Raw genomic sequence first — 15556 nt, 5'->3', positions numbered from 1 at the left:
GACACGCTGACTGATACAGGAAACTCCTCATATAACACGATATTTTTATAACACTGTTTCCATATACATAGTACGACTTAATAAATTTGGACAACCCTCATATAGCACGAATTTTTCCATTACACTATTTCGGTTAAAATGAACAGGAAATTCCCCTTGTATAGATAAGAACGACGTTCGAATAGTTTACGAGGTTTTATAAAGCATATTTTAGTCAATTATTCAGATATCACGAAAAAGCATTTTTTTATTAATATTACCATAGAAAGGTCTTGGTCTAAAAAGACCAGTCGATGACCGTCCACGTAACTGTTTTACCGACGCTGTATGAGTGTAACCCCTTGTCTTATGATTTAATTCGTAACAGCTCGTGATATACTCGGCGAAAAATTGGCTCATACGTTTTACACGTGCCATTGGAGTGGACTGACAACGAATGCGATACACAATTTGCGATGCGATGAGAATACTTTTGCAAAAAGTGAATCGTGGATCTAATTCGTGTTTCTTATGTTTGACCTGTAAAACATATCACAAGTCTCACACGATATTATAAGGCGAGGGGTTAAGCTGTGTCTACATTATATGTATAACATAACACGTTATATAGGAAAGTTATACAAATTTTTAGAAAAAGAAAAAGAAAAATATTGTGACATTATATTACATATTTTTTTTGTTATACAGCAAATTATATGTTATCCATCAAGTGTTAGTAAAGATCAAAGATAGTTATAAAACCTTGTTTTTCTAATACATGTTGCCAGTCGGCCCAAACCAGTGTGATACTGGTTATAAAACATTTGCAAACAGCTCATCATTTCAGTCTTTTTTTTTTTTTAGAACCGAAACCACCGCCGAGTTAGAGTTCCTCAGCTCAGGTACAAGGGATCCGTCTTTCGACATTGCATCTTGCACCTGGCGTTGGGTGGCCGGTGGGGACTTAAGGTTAGGTACGGTTAGTCCCCTTTACTTTATGTACGTCCCTCCCGGTGGGGAGGTATCCTCTTCCAGAGGGGGTTAGATCCAGTTTAGCTAAAATATAACTAAAAACCTGGTCTCTGTCCTAAAAATCCCTATCCAAACCCTACACTATAACCTGTCACAACAAAACACTCCGTCATTTCCACATCCATCACATACCTTTCCTCGCACATGACTCATCATTTCAGTCTAGCTGCTACTTACCTTTGACCGAAAAACATTCATTTATTATCTCATATCGTTTTGTACAATTATAAATTGGAATAGGCGAAAGAAAGAAGCTTGTTTAATTAAGTTGTTACGGATAAAACGTGTCTTTTAAGCTGTCGGCCATGTGTCGTTTGTTTTAAGAATCACTGCGCTCCCTGTGTCTTCACCTGTCATATACTGGCTAGTGTCATGAGGGTTGCTCGACCACAGGGATATCTTTAATTATTAATAACTAAAAAATGAAGCCTCAAATGCAATTTCTTTATTCTTGACTTTCGCCATATTCAAGCTTATAGAATCACCTCTTACATTTTCTACCACCAGTTGTCAAATACCCTGTAAACCCTGTAGTGGAAGATATTCATTGGCTTGGCGCAATACAATAATTAAACAAATACATAGTTTTGTCTAATAGAAAGGGAATTTTATTCTATTGCGATAATGTTCTTACGCATCTTGAAGGACTCAGTACAAGTTGAATACAATAGGATAGAAAATAATGTCATCTCTCGTATAATTTTGACTTCGCATCGTCTACTTAAAATCTAATAAAATTGTTCGACAATTTATTAATAAGAAGAAACTTTAACGTTGAGAATCAATTTGCGAATATACTGGAAGAATATTTAAATCGCAAGAATGAGAAATTTTACATAAAGGGGATAAATAAATTGCTGGATACTTTTAGACAATTATAAATAACGGTAAATAGTATACCACAGATTAATTCATAAAAGTTTCATTGAATCAATTTCCGATCAATTTAATAAATATAAAATTCTATACTTCGTGAACGAAGTATACCTTACTTATAATTTCATTATTACATTTAGTTTAAATTCTAACCACTACTAATGTTGTAATCTTATTCTATACTGAATCGGTAAAGATGGAAGCGATACGAAAATGGTAAGGGGGCTCGTGAACCCCCAAGACTTGGGACAAAAAAATGCATTGAAAATAATAAAAAAGTTACTGTCTTCCGTAGTTGTATTAAATAAATTACCATAAAAAGTTAAGAAACAGTTAATTATATTTAAAGAAAACAAATTTTATAAAATTGGCCAATAAAGTCATTAAAAATACGTCAATACATTTTCTTTCTATCAATATGTAAGAAATTTACAAACAATAAAGTCTTTATTTAGTTGTTATAACTTTTCAAATGATAATTAATTAACTATTTTCATAAAAATATGTAAATGACTGTGAATAAAGTTGTAAAAAAGGTAGGTGTAAAAATATGAATATTAGTACAAAGTAATAATTGTATGTATGGTGTTACACACAAATTCAAATAATCAAATGAGCCAATCAAATTCAAAATATTCAAATTTATGTATTTATATTTATACAGATATTTGTATTTGCTTTAAGGGCTTTTATCTATTAAAGTTATAGTCGATTTAAATACTATTAAAATGATAGTCTATAAATCGATATGTCACATGATTTGTAAGCTCCATATCATAATTCCTTATTTAAAAGGAATTTTTCATATGAGGCCCAGACATTTGAGACGATTCTTCCGTCTATTTTACCCGATCCTCTCAGTCGGACGACACACGGCAATGACATTAATGTCACACGACACAGTGGCAGGATGTAGTTAATTCAGATCGGTTGTGGTGTGTGACTCACATTATATGCGTGCGCGCGACTCATCTCGATGTGACAAAAAGAGAGAGGAGGTTACTACCAATAGTACAGTGCTGTAAAGCGCATACACGAGTCGCCTCCAAGCACTAAGGTCACATACACGAGGTTTGACCTTAGCCCCCAATTTGTTTCTCAACGATCAAGTCGAGGAAATCGTTTTCACAGCCTTCTTCACCGCGATAGCTACTCAATGACTATGCCATACAGGTGTATTAACATTAATTATTATAATCTTTTTTGCTTAAATTTTTGTAAATATTCAAAGGTTATGTTTCGCTGGAATAGTCAAAAAAGCCTATTAAAAGTATTTACAATTTTTCTTGTCCTAATTCTTAAGAAAAGTTTGAAATATTTGGCAAGCAAAGAAATTACAACAGAAAAGAAATTCTGTAGTAATAACAATTATCTAATCATTAGCAAGTAATATGAACTGAAATAATGTTAAGTAATGTTAAACTTAAGCCATGTAAAAGTAATGTAAACTGAAATAATGTCATGTAATGTCAAACTCGAGCGATGTACAAAGTGTTATTTTTCTCTATTATCTTGTTTATCAGCACTTTTAGTAACGCAATAGTATGAAGTTAATTTAATATTGATGCTACTTACAGTTAATTGAATATCGTTAGTCTTATTAGATTGATCTTTTTCGCTTTTTCTGTTACTAGTTAGTACAACATAATCACAATTAATAACTTAAACTGCTATATTAAGCATTTATATGTATTAAAAGAGAAAGCTTAAACTAAAGCTCTAAAATTGAATTTACTGAACCATGTGAAGCAATAATGATAAGTGGAATGGTAAGCTAATAATCCTAGTAAAACCACCTGTTCTTGGAGGCCAGTTGTGTTAAGTTTGAAAAACGGACAGTAGATCGCGCCACTAAACTTTGATTACTTTCACTGTCAATCACTACACACTAATCTTTTATCGCTTTATTATAATGCAAAAAATATATATAACTATCATTTTTCACTTTGTAAAAATGAAGAACAGTTTTGTCTTAAAAAAAATTTGATCTGTAAATGCATTAGATAGATAATTGTTTAAACACTTGTACAGTTACATTCAGGTAACATTACAACCTGCCACGTCATAATGGATACTGTTAAATGTTTGCTATCGTATATTTCTAACCAAAAATTTCATAAAATCACTTTTATGTATTTACATTTCTACCATTTTCAATTAAATTTCGTATAATATCTTGTTTGAAAGAAAAGCCTTTAAAATATATGACTTTAAAAAATAATATTAGAATAGTCATAATTTAAAATACAACGGAAGTGTTATACTTTCTGGTTGTAATTCGAACGTTAGATTACTACCATCAAGCATTGAAATCTTCGTACTCGTTGATTTTAACGGCTGAAAACCTGTTTAATCCGCTGCAACCTGAATTTAACAAATACAAAGACCCTGTAACAGGCGTGGCATACGAGAGAACACCACAATTAATACCACACCACGACAATTTATATTTTGAGATTATAAAGTACTTAAAAGTTTTTGCAAATTAAATTTTACGGGGATTTCAAGGAAAATTCAAATAATCATGATCGATGTTAGCAGGAAAATTCCTAAAGGAGTGATCGATGCTTATATATAACATCACGCATTGGCACCATGAACTCAACACAGCGACGACAATGAGAAACAACACTATGACAATACCGTGCACGTGCACGGTAGACACGTCATGCGAATGGATGGTTGATGACCATGGTGGGGGTTTAAGGAGGGGCAGAGAGAAAGAGAAAGTGACAAGAAAAGTGCAGAAGGGAACGAGATGGAGAAGAAGCCTGCACGGACGAAGTGTGCCTAGTCAACCTGGTGGCGCTGAACAACCAACTGTCGGCTACGGAGAAGCTACCAGCCGACCTCAAGGAACTCACGGATTCGGTGCGGCGAACCTGCAGTGCTGTCGATCGGGTTGTTTCACGTTTACTTTGGATTGTTTTCGTGTATTCACCATAATCGGATTTCGAGTAATACGTGAACAGTGCGTAAATTTCAATTAAACGAAACAATCGTTTACCTGGCGATACACGATGGTCAGCAAAGATCCGAAGATGGTTACCCCAGAGCTAGCAAATCCCTATGTTAAACCGCCAAGCATATCAACCAGCCAATCTCTCAAGAATTTTCTTTATAATCGGGAGACCGGTGCTTTTTTTGGCAGAACAGCCAGTAGCTGGGGTAAGTTGTGTATATTCAATTGTGACGAACCAAACAAACGGAATTTACGAATCTTGGTCGCTTTGATTGATATAATAGTTTTGCAATAATAGTTTCTTATTTTTGAACTTCAATTTTAATATTTAGTTTATTTCTTGTATTATCGATATGTGTGTATGTGATAATATAACTGAAATGTTAAAATTTCGACAGTTTATTTCTTTCAATAAATTTCGATTTAGCAAATTCAAAAAAAGTTAAACAATTGTTCCTTATTATATTTATTGCGAATACCAGTAATTCGAAAACTTTTTTTCATGCCGAACATGCGTGCGTGTAAATGTGTAGTATACATTTCTTAAAGTGCGCACTAATATTTTGTGCTTTCTAAACCGGTTTTTTTCAAAATAAATACTGCGTTCCCAATGTCGTGAACTTATTCTATTCTCCATTACTCAGCTAAATATTCCACAATGTTAGCTAACGGTAAAAATACGAATTATTAGTAATTTATATGTACTTTCATACTTTTGTTGGTTTGTCTTCGAAAAGCAAAATAAGAAGGTAAATGAAACTGGAAAGAAGGAAAAGAGGTCTATTGTTTTGGATAACTGTTTTCCAGGCAGGTGAATGGGGACAGGTAGAACCTACAGTAAACACGTAAAAAATTTTTATAGGAAGTATCAGGTTATACAAATGACATAAAAAACAGTTTAATATGCGATGCCAACACGGATTCAGAAAGCTTTACATATTAGAATTTAAGGTTAGTTTATTGAATGTACAAAAATACATCGCGATATATTCTATCGATATTTATAGATGTTATTTATATATATATTAAATACCATTTAGAAAAATTTTTTTGTAGTTTGAAATGTCGTTTCATTCATTGCAGTTTTAAATTATATTTGAATTTGTTATTGCATAGATTATAGTCTTTAATGTGTTAAAAAATTTCGATTTAATGCGTTTATTATTAGATGTTCAATAATTGTTTAAATGAAATTGACGTTGTTTCAATTAATAACAAGAATATAACGTTAAAAGTTAAAGTATGATAAGTATATCTTAATTGATATATAGTTTCAGTAGAAACTGTAATACAGTTGAATGGACACGTGTTCAGCACATTAAATTCATTCAAGTGTTCGAAAGTACTACGAGTGTAGATAAAAAGATTCAGGTAACTTTAATTGTAAGTTATAATTACCATTGTCTTGTTTAAGGCGAATAAAAATTTATGCGTAAAACTGACTTGATGAGAAATTTTTGTTTACATTTTACTTCAGATAGATCAGCTTGAAGCACGAATAAAGTTTTATCATAGACCAAAAATTGTTTTCTGTTAATTTTTCTATTATCACTTTCTTGTTCTGTGTCAAATAAAATTTAGTTATACATTACTAGCTTACTTTAATACAAAAACCTTGTCAACTGAACAAAAAGATGGTAATACCAGTAAATTTGGAATTACGGATTGGACTTTATTTAGTTTTTATTCAATGTTGTACTATTTAGATTGAAGAAACAAAATTTTTTTGGATTAGTTGTACGTACATATTTTATTCAACTTGTCTTTGTCTAGCAAAAAAACTGTTCATCTTTTTTTACGTTTAAAACGTGAAATAATTCAGTCTATTGTTTTCACATGACTTTTTTATGTTATACCGGTATCTTTCAACGAGTTATGTGAGAAATGCAGTTATAAATACAATTTCAGTAGTATGTTCGTACAGATTTCTCTTCTTTCTTTTATAAAAATGGAATATTTACCTAAAAGTGTTTTTAAAAACATTGGTTACATTTATTTAAACAATTTTATATGGGACGTTAACTTCATTACGAAATTTCATTAATTTGTTCAAAGAATAAGGAAAAAATTGTAATAAATGTAAATGAATGGAGCATCATGAATTTACGTGATGTTATTACATTACCAATCACTTGGTTGACATAGTAACAGTTGGAAACACGCTATAAGAAGGTATGAGGGAACCCCATAAAGCAGCAGTATTGAACGCCATATTAGAACAGAAATATTACGTGTTTAACACTCATTCTTGACTCTACTTTTTAATAAAATAATTGCATTTACTAATTTCTGAATTTGTTTTTTAGTAAAAAATTATGATTCCTTACTCACTTGAATAAGTTTTTTGCTTTGAACGCGTAGAACGTATGTATGTACATATGCATATAGATTTATGTTCATATGAAACAATATACGCGAGAGACGATGATTATTATCATCATTAGTTTACATCGAAATGGCTTATAATATATCATTTTAAAAAATTAAGTGATTTTCAATTATGTGTAATGTTTATTATTAGGGCAATATATTTTAATGTTATTTAGGTGCTCTCTTTCATATAGATATTATCATTCATCATGTATATTTTAGGACAAATGAAGTTAAAGTTAGGTCTAAAGTTAAAAAAAAGTTAGGTTTAAAAACAGTATATAGTTTTAAAGTATTCACCTTGACACTTCAATGTGGATGCGTTTCTTGGAAATTGATCCTTAGTACATGTGCGATCAGTTGCTTGCAACCATTTCATAGAAGACCCGCAAAACCGCAAAAAAAAGTAGAGATTATTGTGCGATTACGTCTTCTTATGCTTAATTAGCTTAGAAGCCTGTCGCTGCTTTACAGTTTCTTGCAAATTGCATTCACTGTCAAAATAAATGAATTCCAGGATTTATCCATGTCTCGGAACTAACCTCGATACGGTGTTACCCTTGGATTGGGTACTAGCTTCAACCACTTCAAACCTCACCTCTTTACCGACATATCGATTTATCGACGTATCATAAAGTACCGATATTATGTTACAAAAGTTTTCGTCATTTGGTTTAGCTTTAGTCATTCTAGGTTAAGTATTATTTGTTTAAAGAGTAGACAAGTAAGAGTACTTCCGTTTACTTCTTACTGCAATTATAAAAAATAAATAAAATATTAAGTGATGTTATATATATGTATGCGCGCTTTCATAAAAAGAATTCAAGTTTGAAAGAGTTTAGACCTAGGTATAACGAGGACGAATAATTTGGCAAATGTAAAAGATCGAATTTTCCACGGTTTCGCATCTGGTGCGTAGGCATATACATTCTTGATCGATTTGGCCAAAACAAAGGGGTGACAACAATAAGAAAAAAGGAAGGGAGAGAAAAAGACGGAAGCGCGAAGCGTGGCTAATTCGCAGTGCACACAACGGTTTGCCCGGCTGAATGGCAATTGTTAAACTTCCTTTAGCGCAAACGCGTACAACGAGGTCAATTGGCGTTAAATGGAGGCATTACGACATTATGTAACTTAGGGCTATTCCGAAGGGTACACCCACGCGACCATACCATAGCTTACGTTCACCATTGATCCTCTGGAAATCTCTAAAATTAATTTTGAATTCGGCGCGTAACAATTCCTTGAAATTAATTCTCAATTTATTAGCTTTATTCTCAAGATTTCCTACAAAGATACGAAATACAATGATGCTTGATCCATATGAGACTTGACATAATTTTAGCTAACGGAGTAATCTGTATATGTATTTATTTTTTAAGCTGAATACAGTATTTTTAAGGTAAACAGCAGCAACAGAGAAGAAAAACGTAGTCTTGTAAATTCTTTTTTTCTTTTGTAGAATGCATGAATTAAAATGTAAATATATATTAGAATTAGGAAAGATGCGTTTCTTCAGGAAGAAACGTTTTATTACACCGGTTCCGTAACATAACAATACCTAATCTAAATTTTTAAAAACGCTAAAATATAAAAGTAAAATAAAATAAAACGGAAATATCCATAATAAGACGTAAAGTGAGAAATATTAAACATACACAAGAATAATGGAAATGTTGTTTATATTAAATTATACGCATTTATGTAACATTCGTAAGACCTTCAGTGGCTTAAAAATTCATCACGTATCCTCTTTCTCTACAATTCTTTAGGCCAATTTTCGTACTTGAACAAGTATGTACAAATATTTATAAAGCAAAAGAAGTTAGAGAATCAAACAAGTGTGTGTTGTGCAGTTCGTAATATATTTAACTTCAATTCAGAATACGTTGAAATGGAAATTTTTATCGATGTATTCAAATGGTTTCTTCCATAGTTAGTCATTGAATTTTTCTCTCGATTAATCCTTTTTCAATATGAACGTATACATATACGTGCATTGTGTGTTCTCGTCCTTCCGCGAAGTATACCTGATGTTGCACATATCGTATTTCACGTAAACACATTGGTAATAAAATATACATAGTTAACCGTCAAGATTCCGCTGTTCATCTTTTCTTGGGATTCTATAAATGTATCGTAATAATAAAGAATATACACTGTCGAGAAATGTCACGAGAATTTTACTGCTTGACAATTGCATACTTAATAGTTAAAAATCTTAGTCTCCCATAAAATATACAAGGTATACATATATAACTATTCTTGTTGTCACTGTATTTATAAAAAGACTTTATTATGTAATATGTAAAATACTATATACGTGTTGTTCTCTTTTTCACGTATACCTTTTGTATACATTTTTATTACATATATTATACAAAATTTTAAAAAATACATTATAAGAATGAAAAAAAAATCTAAATATTCTCATAATGAATTGTTCCAAATTTTGAGAATAAAATATTTAACAATACAATGTATATCTTCGTTTAATATATGAATTTTAGTTTCATTTTGTCTTTAATGACTGTACTTTTTCATATTTTATATATATCAAGAAAATTGAATTTAAAAGTAAACTATTCTAAATTTTCAGCGAAGAACAATTATATTATTTTACTCATCAAGATGCTTTTTATAATATAATAAACATTATATCTAAATAACAGTTTTTACGTTCTATTTATAACGAATCTTACGAAGAGCCGTGTCGTTATAATTATTTTCTTTTTTCTATGTCAAATTAAATATTTCGGAATTGAAGTAAATAGTTATTATTTCAATTTAAGGCTAGATTTTTCTTTGGATTAAATCTTTAATACTAATCAAAACCTGGTTAAAAAAAAACTATAATGTGCCAATCAACTTCTATGTTAATTGAAAAATTAAAGGCGTAAATGTTAAACGAATTTTTAATTTTAATCTGGGGAATTAGCATTTATTCTGGAGAATACTTGTTAAATTATCAAAGTATTAAAAGAGAAGCTATTTTGTAGAGAAAGTAGATTCCGTTTTTATTCAGAATTTCTTTTTGTTATTTTTGAAAATTGATGAAATTATATTGTTCGACAGTGCGTCAAACGATGCTTTCGAAATCTTTATTATGAGCAAAATGTTAAAAGTGTATGCCGCAATGATTTTTAGGATATGCCAATGTCTGACACATCTAATGGAATTAATCGACACGTGGTGGCACATCGCGTAATTTAGGTTAATTGCATTAATCGTTGGCTCAATTCAAAGGAAGATCCGAGCGTGTGATCAAGTGGAACAATTCAATTATGTACCGATTCAATGTCTAGCAAGGTCGCTTCGTGGATTCCGCTCTTCACTGAAATGACCTCTTGACTAGTGCTTTGGAAGTAAGAACTTTAACCCTCTAGCTTGTTGAAATAGTTGACCAAGTTATATTTCAAGAATTATATACTACTGTTGCTAAAACAGAGAACGATAACGAAACTTCATTTTTATTCCTAAATTGTACCAATAATATTACCAATAAACGGTAAGAAAACACCAATATAGTCAACGGGCGGAAATAAAGGAAAAGTATTGTATAAACACATGTTCAAAAGTGCTTTTATAGAAAAATTATCATTCTTGCATTAATTTCTTTCAAATGTTAATTTAAAAAAAGGTAAAAGGAGCTCAAACATAAGTAAATTAGGTTAATATTATTAACCTATTCCAGTAACAAGCCCGTTAATATTTATTTTTTCGCGTTTAATATTTTTACTTCAAAAGGAAACATTTTTAGACATATGTTTATATAAATTGTTTTGGTTTATTCCTATTTATTGATTTTATTGAGATAGTTTAATTATTTAATTAAAGAGACATCCTGTATAATGCTCAATGCAATATTTGTTTATGCAGGAATAAATGTAAATTATGCTTAACAAATGTAGCTATTACGTAATGTGCTTTTTTCCAAATAAAACGTAATAATATGAAATTTTGTTAAACTCGGACGAAAATATAGAGATTCGGATGTAGTGCAATTAAGAGCTTTGTCGTGTCGTTAATTACCGTGTTTCAACAGTAAAAATTATTCAAGTGTTTCACAACTCCTTTCTGAGCTCGACAATTGCAAAACAAATAAAATCAAGTATATTATCAATCGATAATATTTCACGCGACGCAACACAATATTCATAGGCTTACCTTTTCAAATTTAGATATAGCTCTGTTTAACGGAATTTTTATGGTTTTCATAAGAATTAATTTATTAAATTGTGAACGTTCCCCACAAAATTGTTCCGTAGATTTAAGAAAGTATTGAAAACTTATTTTCGTTTTTTCTTTCACTGTTTCTCTGCTGTTTTATGGGTGAAAAATTGATTAATGAGAAAAATTAAATATAGTGCTTATCCAATGAACTATGATTAAATTTCCTATATGCCGAAAATTTGTGTTTCTATACATTTGCGACATACATATTTATTTATGTTGCTAATAATAAAAAGCCTATTTCGAGATTGAAAATCTTTGATTTTTACTGTGAATTTGTCTAAATTATATGTAGTTCAATTTTCATCTTGTAACAGCTTTCAAGATATTTTATCTTGTGGCAACTATGAGTAAATAAATCCTTAAAGTTCAACACTTCCTATAACCTACGTAACAAGATTAACGATTCGAACCATTTTTTCATTATTGGTACTGTATTAATATGTTTATCAACTCGAGTATATTAATATAAATTAAATTCAATATAAGTTTCATTGAATTAAAATTTTTGGTTTAATAACAATTTTTAAAATAATTGTCAATATCAATTACTAATATTAATGACTAATAATGTTGTTCGTAATTAGTCAAAAATTCGAACAACTGAAACTATTCCTTTCTCATCGGCTGGCTGAAATTATTCTTTTTGCTTAATTATTGTTAATTCGTCTCGATTATATTTACTCGAGTCAATTGTTCGTATCAATTGTTAATATTAGCAGTTTTAATATTTACGAATAAAAGTGTCAATATTAAATATGAGTGCCCTTTCTGTATTTATTCATATCCGTGTTTATATATTCTGGTAGAAATATTAATAACTTCAATGTTAAACTATACACATATATGTATGTTAAGAACATATATTAACAGGGAAAAGTTAAATAAACAGTGAAATTTTAAAGTTGATTGTAAAAGGAAGATATCACAAATGTAATATTTGTTACTACATACATGAATAGAAATTACAGAAAAGAATAACAAGATTTTATTCCATGATTAATAATTTGATAGCATAATGATGCAAGTTTATCAGTAGAGAACTTATTGAATTTTTCTTACAGGTAAAATAGGATTGTTCTATTTGATATTCTATGGTGTGCTGGCTGCACTTGTTGCAATTTGCTTTTGGGGTTTCTTTCAAACCTTAGATCCAAGGATACCGAGGTGGCAGTTGGAACGTTCAATAATTGGAACAAATCCTGGTAAGACACAAAATTTTTAATAAAACAATTACATATGAAAATTTAGCATTATTTATTGTTGCTTATATATTACTTACCATACTTTTATTTATAGGTTTAGGTTTTAGACCACGGCCACCACTGGAAAATGTGGAAAGCACATTGATTTTGTACAGAGGCACTGACAGTGAGAACTTCAAATTCTGGGTTGACTCTTTAGAATTGTTCCTGAAAGGTAGCATTTTATGCATTATGTGTTGTTGTGGCATTAGTTTGTGCAAAATGCTTAATTACTGTACATCATTGCTTGTTTAATATTTTATCGGTAGAGTTAGGTATGATGAACAAAGGTAGACTGTTATATTTTATTTTAAAACTGGTGTATTGAGCAATTTGTTTTTTACTACAATTCCATTATACCTTTGTTCATTACTGTATCTCTGAATACCATGTTCATTCTTGTTAAATTTTATAAAAATCTTTAAATATATAAAATTGGTTATGATATGATTGATTTTGACTAATGGATATAGGAAAAGAAGAATAGAGTTTAAAAATTAGTTATTAGTTGTAATTTTATTATAAGTAATGGTCTAATGTCTAAAAAGTATTTGGTATAGGTAATACAAGATTGTAAGTAGAGAAAAGATAAAGTTGTGGATAGTTAAAATCAAAGTGTATGAAAGAGATGGAGGACTGTGAAAATGGATAAAAAGTGTAACTGAGTCATAACTAAATTATTTATTACTTAATGGGGAAAGGTGTTTCTAACTTTTACAGTGCACAATTCTGAAATATTCCTTAATTCTTAATTTTAAAGTTATCATGTTTCAATGGTTTTGTTTTTCTGTCAATTTTCTAAAGTATAGATTTGCTCGGTCCACGCAACTGGACTCTTTTCGGCGATTATCTGTCAGAGATAGTTGTTTAATTGCTTGAGTGATACATTAACATTACTAAGTAACAAATTATGAGAAAAATTGGGAGTATGTTATTCGTAAAGCATATTTTAGAAATATACTATATCTTAACAATGCATTATAAACTATATAGCTATGATTTTATTGTGAATAAAATTGTGTTTGTTTCGATTCATAAACAAATACAAATATTTAGGAGACATTGTCTTCCAACAGGTCCTTATTCGTAAGCCGCATCGTTTATATTATTTTCACAATCATTAAAATCGATATCAATTTTTCAGATTATATAACGCCCGGCTCAATTCCCGGTCTTGGTGCCAATATTAATAAATGTGACTACAATCAACCACCGCCTCCTGGTAAAGTCTGTGACGTCGACGTTAAAAACTGGTATCCTTGTACTAAAGAGAACAAATACAATTATCATAAATCAGCTCCTTGCATATTCCTCAAGCTTAATAAGGTATTTTCTTGATTTTTCTAAATTAATACTGTTTATTAATTACATTTAACATAAACTGTGAAGAGAATTAAGTTGTATTTAAATCATTCTTAGTATTTTTCAAATTCTGTTTTTCTGTGGTCAGTGTACAAATAAATCGACGAATATATATTTTCAGATATATGGCTGGAAACCGGAGTTTTATAATGATACAAAATCGTTGCCAGAGGACATGCCTGTCGACCTTAAGGAACATATCGACAAATCAAAAAATACTTATCAGCTTGACACTATTTGGGTGTCTTGTGAAGGCGAAAATCCTGCAGATCAAGAAAATATAGGACCAATTGAGTATATCCCACGAAGAGGTTTCCCTGGTTATTTTTATCCTTTCGAAAATTCCGAGGGTTACCTCAGCCCGTTAGTAGCTGTTCATTTCGTTCGACCTCGCAGTAAGTGTTTGAGATAAATATCAGGAAAATATAAAAAAATTTCGTAGGAGTGATTTTATCAGTGTTTGAAATTCATTTTCGAATCAATGATCTTTGGCAAATTCTTATGAAGTATAAATATAAAAAAAACATACAAATATCAATATGTATGATTGAAAAAAATTTTTGTTACAGCTGGAATTTTAATAAACGTAGAATGTAAGGCGTGGGCGAGAAACATAAAACACAGCCGCCATGACAAAATGGGTGTAGTCCATTTCGAGTTGATGATAGATTAACACCGTTTACATATCTTTCTCTGGCCTCACCTTTGTTAGCGTACAGAAACTGAATGTGAATCTCATATATATATTCTGACTCTTCGACGTAACAGGATGCTGTTGAAACGACGAAGCCATCAGAAATCAATGACCGCTGCCAAAGTGTGGATAAAACTTTTGTCAAGTACAAAGTTAAGAGGATTTTTGATGATTGCACCATCTAAAATCGAATTTATATAAAATTTCTACGTACCGAAAAAGAACATAGAGTTCTATGCTATTGTTTTAGCGTTTTATGTCTTTTATCTGGTTTCATTTGACGAATCTAATAAACTTCAGTGTGTAATGAAGTTATAATTAATCGAAGCAAATAGTGCCTTATTTGGGATTTTAGTTTAATTTGTAAAGTAAGGTAGTACTAATATGTTTTTAAAAATTCTTTATTTAGATACATTAATTTTAATTCAAACAATAATAATCATAAATTGAATCTTCTACAAGACCTAATTTTAGTATTTAAGAAATGAATGGTAATTATATGCTTTAAGGTAATTGTATGTGCTTTGCGGTTAATGAGACGTTGGATAAACCATAATTGCTTAAAAACTATTTAAGTTACTTGTTACGATAAATTTCGAGTCTTGTCCTGAAAATTCGTCCCTATTAATGTCTATTGAGAATAGATCTCTTACATAAAACAAAACACACACACACACACATACATACACACACATGTATTTCGCTGCTGAAATAATGTATCGTATATGTATACATATATTTTTATAGATAAGACGTTCTTGTTTTAAACTACAGATTTTAATCATTTATTTCTGTAGCAAACAC

At 30.4% G+C, this 15556-nt stretch overlaps 1 protein-coding gene across 1 annotated transcript; it reads left to right on the top strand.

Annotated features, from left to right (window-relative positions):
- The first annotated feature begins 4727 nt into the window (after positions 1–4727).
- Positions 4728–14925, top strand: LOC108576696 (sodium/potassium-transporting ATPase subunit beta-2-like). Its single transcript, XM_017939743.1, has 6 exons — positions 4728–5055; positions 12517–12657; positions 12752–12871; positions 13841–14022; positions 14180–14453; positions 14628–14925. The coding sequence occupies exons 1-6, from the start codon at positions 4908–4910 to the stop codon at positions 14729–14731; spliced, it is 969 nt and encodes a 322-aa protein (XP_017795232.1). The 5' UTR covers positions 4728–4907; the 3' UTR covers positions 14732–14925.
- Positions 14926–15556: the final 631 nt, after the last annotated feature.

This window comes from Habropoda laboriosa, unplaced genomic scaffold (assembly GCF_001263275.1).
Source record: "Habropoda laboriosa isolate 0110345459 unplaced genomic scaffold, ASM126327v1 scaffold423, whole genome shotgun sequence".
NCBI classification, from domain to species: domain Eukaryota; kingdom Metazoa; phylum Arthropoda; class Insecta; order Hymenoptera; family Apidae; genus Habropoda; species Habropoda laboriosa.
The sequence above is the reverse complement of the archived record's forward strand: the minus strand, read 5'-3'. Positions and strand labels throughout refer to the sequence as shown.